This window comes from Gossypium hirsutum, chromosome A06 (genome assembly GCF_007990345.1).
Source record: "Gossypium hirsutum isolate 1008001.06 chromosome A06, Gossypium_hirsutum_v2.1, whole genome shotgun sequence".
In the NCBI taxonomy this organism is placed as follows: Eukaryota; Viridiplantae; Streptophyta; class Magnoliopsida; order Malvales; family Malvaceae; genus Gossypium; species Gossypium hirsutum.
In genome coordinates, this window is record NC_053429.1 from 17,322,758 (window position 1) to 17,336,432 (window position 13,675).

At 30.0% G+C, this 13,675-nt stretch overlaps 1 protein-coding gene across 1 annotated transcript; it reads left to right on the top strand.

Moving 5' to 3' along the window:
* Positions 1 to 2,349: 2,349 nt before the first annotated feature.
* Positions 2,350 to 2,945, top strand: LOC107963550 (basic blue protein). Its single transcript, XM_016900017.2, has 2 exons — positions 2,350 to 2,529; positions 2,613 to 2,945. Exons 1-2 carry the CDS (start codon positions 2,364 to 2,366, stop codon positions 2,828 to 2,830), a joined length of 384 nt encoding a protein of 127 aa, XP_016755506.1. The 5' UTR covers positions 2,350 to 2,363; the 3' UTR covers positions 2,831 to 2,945.
* Positions 2,946 to 13,675: the final 10,730 nt, after the last annotated feature.

Here is a 13,675-nt window from a genome sequence, read left to right on the forward strand (position 1 = left end):
TTCAAAAAAATATATTTATAATATAAAATAAATACTTTTTTAAATAATATTTTATTTTATTTTATTTTCATCTTTAACATTTACCTCTTTTAAAGTTGTATCTTAAATAATTTATTTAAAACCTAAATTCATATACGATTATAAAATAATATATTTTAAATTTATATACTATTTGTTCAAAACTCAAAAAATATTTTTTAAAATTTAAAATTGTTTCAAATAAAGAAATTGTAAAATATTTTAATCAAATAAACTAATATTGGACTAAAAAACAAATCATTTATAATTTTACCCAAAACAAAATTAAAATTTATCATGCAAAATATGATCAAATTAACTCAGTTATACAATAAATCGAGTCTTCATGCAATGACATAAATAAATAATCAAAATAATATCTATACTATTATTTAAACTCTGATTGAGTTGGTATCATGAGTTAATTGAGCATCAATTCAGTTAGGAAAATTATTAAAATATTTTTTCATATTTAAAATAAGTTATATTTTTCTAACTGTTTTGTCTTTTTAATTAAAATAATAATAAAAATAGATATAGCAAAATTTGAACCCATAATAATTACATTAGTAAAATCTTAAACTTATTACAACCAAAATTTTATTTTGATCTTTATACATTTTAATTTTACTCACTATTTAATCTATTTTTTATTTTAATATTTTACATATTTCATATTTGTAATAACTATATTTTGTCTGGGATACAATCGATTCAAACTTGGATTGAGATTAAATTATATATTTTCTAAATATTGTTATTTAGTTTATTGTTTTATTATAGTAATAGTTAGTAATTAACAATACAATCAAAAGAAAAGAAAAAGAAAAAAAAATCAAAAGTGAAAATTCTAAATTGTTTTGACAACTTTATACTTAAATATTGGACTAAAACTTTATACTTATATGATATTTTATGTATTAAGAATTTATTGGTGCATTTAGTTGAAAAACTACACGTGGACTGTGTATTTGTGATGGGAGTTGCTATATGTTTGATTTAGTTTCACTTAAGCCCCTACTTGCTATTTTGTGATGGGAATAAAATTATTATTATAGACTATGACATGGGGTGATTGTTGTGCTATCAAGCAGTATATTAGTAATAATGATATATGTATTATCCTAAAGTAAATTGCCCTTATATTGTGGCTAGTTAGTGAGGTGTTTATTAGTGCCGTTGATGCAATTTTCTATATTAAACTTGGAAAGTTTGAAATCTGTGATACAATATAATTTTTGCTTTAAATTCGCTCAAATAATGAAATGTATATCCTTTTTTTTCAGGGTCTGAATTTAAATTTATATTTCTCAAATCTTAAAAGCAACACATAATTAGTAAAGGTATCAATTTTTGGGCATCGACTCCCCGAATCCAATTTTTTTTAGACTTCAATGTAGACCAAAAATTATCCTTTTAAAAGGTAAATTATAGATGGCCAATCTCACTTAGCCAAAAAGATCGGCAGCGACTTCTATGTTCTTAACTAAAAATCCAGTGTTTTAAAAATTAAAATTTTCATTTTGTTTAAAAATGGTTTGGACAATGTGCTATTATAAATTAGTTTTAAAGTTTCAAAGTTTACAATTCATTATTTATTGTATACTATTTTTAAATATACATTTATGGTTTTTTATTATATATTCTTCGTGTCTATTTTACGATTCATATTCGGAGTTCGTGGCTGTCCCTCCCAACAATATCGTCTTCAAAATTAGAACATAACCTATTAGAATTTTTAATACACATTTATGTTGTAAATACATGATTGTAATAGAATTTTTAGTAAAAAAAATCTAAATACAATAGCAAAAATAAATTAAACTAAAAACATGGACTAAACCACGTAGCATTAAGAAAAAAAGCTAAGCATCAAATAAAACATAATTTAATAAACGTTATTTGTAAAATCTTAAAAAAATTATACAACAAATTTTATTAACATTTAATTATTAAAGAAAAATTATCTATTTATTGCATATAAAATCAAAGGAAATTCACACCATAAATAAACAAATTAACTTGAGATTTCATAGGATAATTATCTTAATTTTTTTTAGCCTAAATTTATTCATAGTCCTCCTTCACACATTTAAATAGGAGGATAATACGATTTAGCACACTTGAATCAACGTCTTCCTACATTGACCAATAGAATTAAGACTCAATCAGAAATAAATTCTTAATTTTAAGTGGTAAAAATTTGTGGCATAATTTTGGCACAATTTTAAAGTTAAATTTATTTGTTTCCATATTGTGCTGCACATTATGAATATATATAACATATACCACAGGGTGCTGTAGAAAATCATCGGTCCTTTTTAAGAAAAGAGAGCAAAAGAAAAATGAGGAGAAGAGCAATAATAATGGTAGTTTTGATGGTCTTACAATTTGGGGCCATTCATTCAAAGCCAACTACTTATATGGTTGGAGACGAAGATGGCTGGGACTCAGGCCTTGACATGGAAGGTTGGACTAAAGGAAAAAACTTCCATGCCGGTGATTTTCTGGGTACGCATACAGTTTTCACTATGATTTGTGTTTCTTCATATTATTTGATTTACATTGTTTTTTTGAAACATGATTTTATGTAGTTTTCAAATATGATAGTCAGCTGTCCGATGTAGCGGTGGTAAATCAAACCGGGCATGATTCATGCACCCTTAATGAAGGAGCCAAAGTGTTTCACTCCGGGAACGACAAAATTCAACTTGCCTTCGGGGCTAATTATTTCATCGACACCGTTGCCGATCTTTGTGCCGCCGGAATGAAAATGGCCATCAACGCCACCGCACCTCCCCCATCTGTTTAGTCTTTTTATGACAGTGATTATAGAGTTTAGGTCGTTGGATACGTAATAAAATCCCTTTTTTTTTAATACTAAATCATTTGCTTATCTACAGTTATTAATATAATAATATCTTAAATCTAAAATGCTATGAATGATAATTTTTTTCTTTTTAATATATATTTTTATATGCATACATGTTAAATATTTTTAATTTAATTAAAGATTAACATTGAGATGTTTTTTCTTTATTTATATGCTTTCATATTTTATTTTAATTTTCATTAAAATGTTCTAAATAATGGTTGTTAATTTTAAAAAAAAATCTAATATATAATTAAATTAAATTTAAGTTTTAAAATACTTAATTTTACTTCAACCTGGAAATAATTTAATTATAATTATTTTTAGGGTTTTTATTTGGTACATATCCATTAAAAAAAATTTTAACTCCTAGCGGAGTTGTGAATTTGCCACTTGTCTTAGATTTTTTTTTTTTAACTTAAAGACTAATGTCAGTTTCTCAATTCGGCTTGTGAAGTTCAAATTTTTCTTTATCAATGTACCAAGTTAATAACCCTTATTTTTATAGTAATTTAGTATGATTTTAAAGTAACTATATTTTTTTATTATTTTATAGTTAAAAATAAAAATTAAATAATAACAAGGATATAATTATTTTTTTATTTTAAATTAATTTAGTAAATAAATTATAAGTCCATTTATGTGATTTTCTTGGTATGAATTTTCCTAAAACATTGTGGACCATCCAACAAAAATGAAAATTGTTTCCTATAAAAAAATATAAAAAAATTGCATTAGTATAGATGTTTTCACGTTTCTATGTTAAAGATTAATTATTTTTTGAGTCAACAAATTTTCATTTAATAACTATGTGACAAAAAAGATGTCATTACAATGGATTTGAATTTGATAAATAATTTATTAATGTTGACAAATCTTGAAAGTTACATCAACATTTTTAATCGTATTTGGGCTAATCGATGTTACTTTAAAAAATTAAGGCATCAAATTATATCAAAATGTTAAAAGTGTAAAGACAAAATTTTAAATTCAGTGTAGCACATGAATCAAATTTGAAATTTGAGTATAGCCTAGGGACTAAAACTAAAATTTGACCATTTTGTTATATATTTTAAAATTATGATTGTTATATTTGAAATTATTTTTTTATTAGGAGAAAATTTTAAAACTGGTATTAAAAAAAAACAATATACATAGATGAATAAGAAAAGTAAAAATATATGGTATAACAAGGTAGAAATACATTTTAGGAAAAGAATGGTAGGGCGTATCATATTATAAATTTATGTGTGCCCTACTTTTTTATAATCAATATATTCTTTGTTCATTAATAATTTGGGTGTTTTTCATGAAAAAAACATTTTCACTTTTTCAACTATTTCATTTTGAAGTCATAATTTCTATTATTACCACTTTTAGACTTATATTTAAGTATTTTTAAAATACTACTTGATTTATTTTATTTTTTAACTCATATCAATTATTCTTTTCTTTTAATTTGTAATTTAAGCTCTAAATTTTTTTGATTTAATAAAGTTCAATTCTATTTTTTAATAATTATGTCCTTACCATTTTGGTTTTAATTTCTATAACTTCATTACTTTAATTTAATTTTTAACACACAATTTATTTGTAATATAATTTTTATTTATTAATATTTTACATGTTTATTTTTTAAAAAACTATTCATGTACAATATATGTAACACCCTTACCTGACCCGTTTGCCGAATCCGGACATGGAGCGTCGCAAATGATTGGAATTCATTATTTTTAAAGTTAGATTGTATTACCTATTTATAAAAATAAACTTACAACAAAAACGAAAGTTTTAAATAAAAGTTCATTGTCCAAATTTCGGACTCTAAAGGAACTACATAGATACAATATAGTCAACCCCATGGTGAAGTTTCTAAATGTATCCCCTTTTCCTATGTGCGTTACACCTTACTACGGAGTTCCATGATCCAATACGGTCTGGCTTAGTCTCTCCTTAAGTTCTTTATTCTTGGTAAGTTCAATGAACTTAGTGAGTTTCTTCACTACCAAATTTCATATCTCGCATTTCTTTAATGGGGTAAAATTTTAAAGGAAAATAAAATACTTTAACTCCCTGTTTTTACCTAGACTTTAACGCCCAGTCTAGACTGGCAGACTCTCATACACCTTCCTCCGTTTTAATGTGATTTGACCACTAATACCTTAAGTTCTTGGTCGAAACAATGTCCCGACGATAGAGTTTTAGCAGTTTCTAAATGTCTTGGTATTTTGGTCGGTTTTCACTTTACCCTACACACCTTGTCAGGAATACTCCTTTCCGTTTTGTTCTAGATTGTAAGCATCATAGTCCTGGAGGATACATAATTATCCTACTCATAAGGCCTATGAGAAAGGACTAAGCCCATTGGCGAACTTTCCAAATCTGTTTAGTCAATGGTGGATTTCCCCTCCTTACCATAATCCCGAAGGACTTTTTGACATTTCCTTTGTTGGGATAACTAATGAGATTCCCGGTCACTCTGGCAACTAAGTTCCACTTGGGATGAATAGCGGTCGGATTACTTCATTGTAATCCACCTTATTTAAGATACCATGCTCGTGAGTGTGTTATGTCCATTTGCTGTGGACCATTTTGGCATTCAGTACCCAGCAGACTATCGTCGGCGTGATCATCTGTGTTCACAATTTCTCCTGTATGTTGTTTCTGTAACAGCCCGTTTTTAGTCAAATCAGAATAGTAGTTTTGAGACCACAAATCTGAAGTAAAAATAATTATTTTATTATTATTTTAATGTCTACAGCATGATAGTATGTTTTTGTGAAATTTTCGTTAAGAAATTTTATCGTTTGAATGCTTAATTTGATAAAAAGGACTAAATCACGTAAAGTGTAAAACTTGTGTTCTAATAGCTAAAGGTACTAAATGATTATAAAATTAAATAGTAGAGGTCCTTATATGGTAAATATACCATTGTTAATATGAGTGGACATTTATGGGCATATATTAAGTGATTTTTAATGTTTAATTAAAGGTTATAATAGTAAATAATAAAATAAAGACTAAGTAAATAAAATAAAAATACATTATCATCTTTTAGTCATCATCTACAACCGAATATTGAAGAAGAAGAAACCATTTTTGTCTATTTTGAGGGTTCGGTCACTTGCAAGCTCAATTGTAAGTTTGTTTTTGTCCCATTTTTAATGATTTCTATGTTTTTGAGATCGTTGCATCTTAATCTAGCTAGCCAGGGACTAATTTGCAAAATTTTTAAAGGTTTAGGGTTTTTCCATTTATAAATGTTGATGTATTTTGATGTTTAATGGTAGAAAATGCATGCTTGTTGTTAGATAAATAACATTTGTAAAGTGATTTTTAGTAAAATGTCCAACTAGGGATTAAATTGTGAAATGAGTAAATTTTGTGGTTAAATTGTGAAATAAATGAAAAATATAGGCTTCTAGGGACCTAATTTAAATTTGGCTAGCATTAGTTTTAATTGAATTTCATGAATTTGTGATTTTAGGAGATAAGGACTAAATTGTAAAAATGTTAAAATATTAGGGGCAAAAGTATAAGTGTGGCTTAATGTGTGTTTTGGACTAAATTGAATAGAGAAATTATTAAATAATCTAAATTTAATATTATATAGATCAAGAAAAGCGAAATACGGACTTAGATCGGGGAAAGAATAAGGTTTTGGATTAATCGACTCGTTTTCCCATTTTTATATCCGAGGTAAGTTCGCATGTAATAAGCATTGTTATAATTATGTTTTAAATGCTTAGAATATTGCATAAATTGTTAATACGACCTTACGGACACGTTCGATGACAATTCAGAAAGTGTGAAGTCCTGGTTGAACTTTAGGAATAGTTTAGGATACAAATGACAAGTCATCAGGGGTTACATTGTGATTGGGTGCTGGTTTGTACGTTCTACCGGTGGCTGAGTTATCCCACATGTGTTGCGGATACTTGTCAGCTTGTGTGAGCAGCACCATGTAGCTTCGTAATGACCGTCAGCTTGTGTGAGCAGACTCGTTGATAGCTTTAGTATGAGCATTATATGTGATACGAGATTAAGATAGCTTCGGCTATGTACGTGGCACTTAGGGTACGAGATTCCTGAGTATCTGATAGTATTCTGAATATTTTAACGGGTATGTCATACGGGATGGTATAGGTATGTACATGAATCGAGCAATACATTGAAATAAGGAAAAATTATGAAAGTTACATCTAACTTATGAATCCAAATGTGGTAGGTTGGTGATTCATTATAGGCTATGTTATGTTATGTTTTAATTGCTTAATTTGAGCATATATGTTGAGTTGATTTAAATGTTATACGAACTTACTAAGCTTTATAGCTTACTTTGTTTATTTTTCAGTGTTTTATAGTGATTTCAAAGCTAGCTCAGATTCGAGAATCGTCGGAGACTTCATCACACTATCCTACTATCACTTTGGTACTTTTGAACTTAAGTATTTTGAGTATATGGCATGTATAGGAGTTTGGTCATTTTGGTATGTGTTAATGAATTTAGTCATTTGGAATGGCTTGTAAATATTGAGAGTTTGTGTAACACCCTTTATCCTAGTCCGAGGCAGGGACTGAGTACGAGGTATTACCAAACATAAACACATGCATTTCAACATTTACAAAACATAAAAACTTGATCAAATTTAAAACTTTTCAAACCTTGTCTAGAATTCCTTATTATGGGTTTACGAGGCCCAAAACAAGCTTTAAGGACTATTCGGAACCAAATCAGGTCCTTTAAAGAACTCTGGAACATGATTCTTGAAACAGAGGCACACGCCCGTGTGGAAGGGGCGACACGCTCGTGTAGAAGGGGCGACACGCCCGTGTGGTCTTCTTGACATGGCTGTGTTGAAGGTCCGTGCAGTTCACACAGCCTAAACATATCGGGACACGCCCGTGTCCTTAACCCATGTAGAATTAATTCCTAATTCAAACCTACAGGGGTTTTCATATGGCCTGGAACACGCCCGTGTCTATGGCCCGTGTCCTTCACACAGGAATGACACCCCCGTGTCTCAGCCCGTGTCCAAAAACCTTGACATTCTATTTATGACGTCAGCAACCATTTAAGGGCACACAGCCAAGGCACACGCCCGTGTGCTAGGCCGTGTGGAGAATTTAATTCCACATTTAAGGTGCAAGCTTCACACGCCTGGGCACACGCCCATGCCCAGAGGCCGTATCCTCTATACGGCTGAGACACACAGCTTGTCTCTACTCGTGTGTTTACTACCATGCATACTGACTTGAAATTTTAAGGTGTAGGGGACACACGACCGGACAACACACCCATGGGGCTGACCGTATGTCATACACGGCCTAGATACACGCTCGTGTGCCTACCTGTGTGGACAAAAACAAGACTATCTACCAAGCCTTTTTGCCACCCTTACTTGCACCAACCTACACAACAACAAATATCCTAATCCACATAGCAATATAAGACTAAATCAACCACAACATGACATTCAAATACAAACCTCATGACACTCTAACAAACCAAACATGCACTTGATCATTCATACATTTTGTTCATTCATGGAAACATCATCATTTGCAATTATCAATAATGAATATTAGCCATTAACCATGGCCTTACAAAAAAAAGAAGGTTTTCGTCCCAAGCCAACACAATTGGCTAACTTAACAATATGACACATAAAAAAAAGACTTAATCCCTATACATGCCATACTTAAGATAATATAACTAACTATACCAAAAGCTTCGAGTGATAGTGTGAGCGATGCCTCCGATGTTCTTTGATCCACGGGCTAATTTGGCGGTACTACAAGAAAATGGAAAGGAAAAAGGTAAGCACAAAGCTTAGTAAGTTGCATATAAATATCGAAATAACAACCATGTTACCACATGTGATCATACTCCCAATGTATCATAACCCGCACAAAAGAGTAAATGTTCATAACACAACTTACTCATGTTTATTCATCGCTATTCATACAACAAGAATAGAGTTCACATATCATCAATTTCATATAAGTACCTGTACCACTCACAACATGGTCATAAGCTCTATCATTTTGACATAAACCATAAATTTCCCGTTGAACCATTTGGAATACTACAGGAAAATCACCAAGTCTCAAACATAGGGTATGATGCCAACGTCATGTTCCAAACATGGTGTAACAGTCTAATTTTCAGTGGTGTTGGAACAGTGATTCGAGATCACTAAATCCGAAAAATGAGTAGGAAATATTATTAATTTAGTGATTATAAATTAAATGTGAAGTTAGGAAAAATTTTGAAATTGTGAATAGTGAAAATTTGAAATTGTGAATAGTATACTAAAAATAAATATTAAAATAATTAGAATCGAAAATGAGGTATCGAGACCTCGATAATTTTAAATCGAGCCATAAATATTTTTATAAATATTTATGGAGTGTTAATATGTTAGTATTAAAGTTTCGTCAAGAACTTTTAAAGTCCTGATAGTTAATTGAACAAAAAGGACTAAATTGTATCAAATGCAAAATTGTGGGAAATGATTAAATAGCTTAATTGATAAAATAAAGAGGGTTTAAAAGAAAAATAGACCCAAATTATATTTGGGCTGGACGGAAAGGGCATGAAATCAGCAAGAAAATAAGGAGAATTAAGGGCAAAATTGCAAAATTGCAAAATTTACTTAATAAAGCTAGGGCTAAAGTGGAATTATCTAGATTTCTCTTTATTTTTCTGCATTCTCATCAGAAAAACGCCATGGAAGAGTTCTATTAAGCTTGTTTTTCATATTTTTACTTCAAGTAAGTTCAATTCTTGATTATTTCTTGAAATTTTTGTGTTTTTGTGACTTTTACAACTAGGTCCTATTATTGAATTCATTAGTTTTTGATTCTATGAAAGAAATTGAAAGTTTCTATACATATGTGCTGGAATTATATGATGATTTGGCATGAAATTAGAGCTTTAAATTGTTTATATGTTGATTTTATTGTAAGAATTGAATAAAAAGTGAATGTTTGGGACCTAATTGTAAAAGAGTTTGAAGTTAGAGTTTTATGTGGAAATTATGAAATTCAATAGTTATGAAATAACTTATAATGTTTATGAAAAGTATTAATTGATAAAATTATCTTAATTGAGGGGTTAATTGAGCAAGGACTGAATTGTATAAATTGTGAAATTTGGGGCAAAATGGAAATCAACATTTTACACTAAAACTGTTTTGGACAGCAGCAGTAGTCTAACTTTGAAAAATCACCAAAAATTGTAGAAATGGAATTATAGGATGAATAAAATATGAAATAAAAGATTATTGAGTCTAGTTTCTTATAGAAGAAATAATATAAGCAATGGAATTGTAAATCATGAGATATGATAAATTTTGTGAAAAGGTCAGAATGATTTTGGGTTCCCCTATTCTGACTTTGTAAAATCATAAAAAATTGGATAAAAATAATTAGGGGATTAAATTTATATGTTTAGAATCCTGAATGAGTCTATTTTCAAGAGAAATAAACGGGAACATCATTCGAATCCTGTACAAGGAGATAATTAATTTTTAGTGAAGAAGGGTCGGAACTGTCAGACAGCAGAACAGGGGAGACCTCAATGAATAAACTGTATTAATTGACCCAACCAAAAATTATGAAAATTTTATGGTAAGAAGATATGTGAATCTAGTTTCTGGGAAAATTTATGGATCTTAATTTGGAGTTCTGTAGCTCAAGATAAAAATAATTTAGTGACTATGATACAGATGGACAGCTTGAATATTCACATAAGTAGATAGTGAAAATTATAGATAATGTTACCTACAAGTGTGTTGTTTATACTATGGATGTGGATGGAGAGGAGGAGGAGAAAAATATACAAAAATATATGAATTACTCGTGTATAAATTGATCACATGTCCGATTATAATCGATAAGTGTTGAATTAGAAACGATATAATTTTTTATTTGGAATATTTATTATGAAATTATGATTATCGCTATAATACAAAAATCGAACTTGTAAGTTTATATAACTAAATTTAGTGACCATTTGTTAATATTATTAAATTTCAATATTATTTTATGAATGGTGATTAATATTTATGTATGTTAATTGTTGGAAATAAGTAAATTATGTACAAAAGTTATGAAATTAAACTGAGAATTTCGGAGGAATGGAACGCAGGAAATGAGTACAATCTTTCAGTGAAAAAGATGAATTGACGGTAAATTACCCAAGTAAACCGAGATTCAACATTTGTTGTGAATTCTCGTGTTTGCTTTCCGTTTAGCTCTTACAAGCTTCCGTTAACTCATATGAGTTTCAATTAACCCTTTTGGGGTTTCAGTTCAGCTCTGATGACTTCAGTTAGCCTCCGGGCTTCCGTTTAGCACTTATGTGCTTCAGTTAGCCTTCGGGCTTCCGTTTAGTACTTATGTGCTTTAGCTAGATTTCAGGCTTCAGATCACGATGTACTCAAATCCGTAAGCTGTTCCTTGGATGGACAAGTTGGTAAGTCGTAAATGTAACATGTGGAAAAAGAAATGTAAGTAATGTTATCATTATTATTATTGAGCTCAATTATGTGATTTTATCATTCAAAGATTGTGTTTGACAGGATATATTAGTAAATTATGAGTATGTGAATCAAAGTGACAGAATTTAAACACCTAATGAGGTTGAGCTGATTCACACGAATTTGTCATTTGAAATTGTGATTGACAGGAAGAAACAGTGAATTACATGCTTATCAATGGTTACACATAATTATCTGAAAAACAAGAAAAATGACGGTTATTGATATATGGAAATGTAAGACATTGATATGTGAATATGGAATATGTTTGATAAATGTGTTCATTTTTAACTATGGAATTATGTACCTCATGTGTGCTATTTGCATAAAGACGATATTTCAAATACTTTGGTGAGTAAAGCTTAAATATGAAATAGTATGAAATCGAGACAAGTTGTTATGAAAATATATTTAAATTATCTGTAAGTGTTTTGTACTCCTCGGTAATGCCTCGTACTCTATTCCGGCGACGGATACGGGTAGGGGGTGTTACACATGGTCTTACACTGGCTCTCACATCTAAGCCGATGCCATGTCTCAGACAGGTCTTACATGGCTCTCAATTATCTATGTCGATGCCATGTCCCAGACAGGTTTTACATTGACACACTTCAAGCCGATGTCATGTCCTAGACAAGTCTTACACTAGTTTGCATATCTTGAGGCCGATGCCATGTCCCAGACAGGTCTTACACTGGGTCTCATTTATCGGTGCTGATGCCATGTCCCAAACAGGTCTTGCACTAGCACACACATCACCCAAATTTCATGGCATGGATATCCAAATTATTCCTAAGGTTCAACTAGGAGTCTCTACTACGTCAATTCTCATCATGCACATTCACAACAATAGTCCACAATTTATGCCATATTAATTATACAATACATAAATACAAATAAGTTACATTATTTACATACAACTTACCTCAGTACACAAAATGTAGGCGACTAATTGTATTTAATCTGCTTTCTTAGCTTTTCCCCGGTCTAAATCCGGATTGTGTATTTCTTGATTTGCAAGAGATACAAATGGCTGATATTTTGAGCTCTCTAAACTCCCTTAGTTGCTGAAAAAAATTGGTGGAGAAGATGACACGATAGCCTCTCTTTTCTTTATTTTTATTTTAGTCAAATAAGTCACCAAATGTCCACCTAACCTAGTCAACATGACTCTCTTTGTCCCCTATGGCCGGAAACCTCTTTTAAAAGGGTCTAATTGCACTTTAAAGACCCTAAATTACGATTCTCTAGCTATCTAATACATCTAGATAGTAAAACAAAATTTTTGCCCTTTATGCGATTTAGTCGTTTTTCGTAATTGAGCTCACAATCGCTAAAATTAATTCACCAAAATTTTCATTCATTCATTCATTCATATAATCATTCTATAACACCAAAATAATAATAAAATAATATAACAGTCTAATTTTCAGTTGTGTCGGAACAGTGATTCGAGATCACTAAATCCGACAAATGAGTAGGAAATATTATTAATTTAGTGAGTATAAGTTAAATGTGAAGTTAGGAAAAATTTTGAAATAGTGAATAGTGTACTAAAAATAAATATTAAAATAATTAGAATCGAAAATGAGGTATCGAGACCTCAGGAATTTTAAATCGAGCCATAAATATTTTTATAAATATTTATGGAGTGTTAAGTATTAAAGTTTCGTCAAGAAATTTTAAAGTTCTGATAGTTAATTGAACAAAAAGGACTAAATTGTATCAAATGCAAAATTGTAGAAAATGATTAAATAGCTTAAATGATAAAAGGGAGAGGGTTTAAAAGGAAAATAGACCCAAGATCTCTTTGGGCTGGACGACAAGGGCATGAAATCAGCAAGAAAATAAGGAGAATTAAGGGAAAAATTGGAAAATTGCAAAATTTACTTAATAAAGCTAGGACTAAGGTGGAATTATCTAGATTTCTCTTTATTTTTCTACATTCTCATCAGCAAAAACACCATGGAAGAGTTCCCTTAAGCTGGTTTTTCATATTTTTACTGCAAGTAAGTTCAATTCTTGATTATTTCTTGAAATTTTTGTGTTTTTGTGACTTTTACAACTAGGTCCACTTGTTGAATTCATTAGTTTTTCATTCTATGAAAGAAATTGAAAGTTCCTATGAATATGTGCTGGAAGTATATGATTATTTGGCATGTAATTAGAGCTTTAAATTGTTTATCTGCTGATTTTATTGAAAGAATTGAATAGAAAGTGAATGTTTGGGACCTAAGTG

What these genes read in the sequence shown, in the direction of transcription:
- LOC107963550 (XM_016900017.2), top strand. Translation starts at nt 2,364, where the DNA reads ATGAGGAGAAGAGCAATAATAATGGTAGTTTTGATGGTCTTACAATTT. An exon ending in CCATGCCGGTGATTTTCTGG is followed by an intron (nt 2,530 to 2,612) that starts GTACGCATACAG and finishes GATTTTATGTAG; the next exon opens with TTTTCAAATATGATAGTCAG.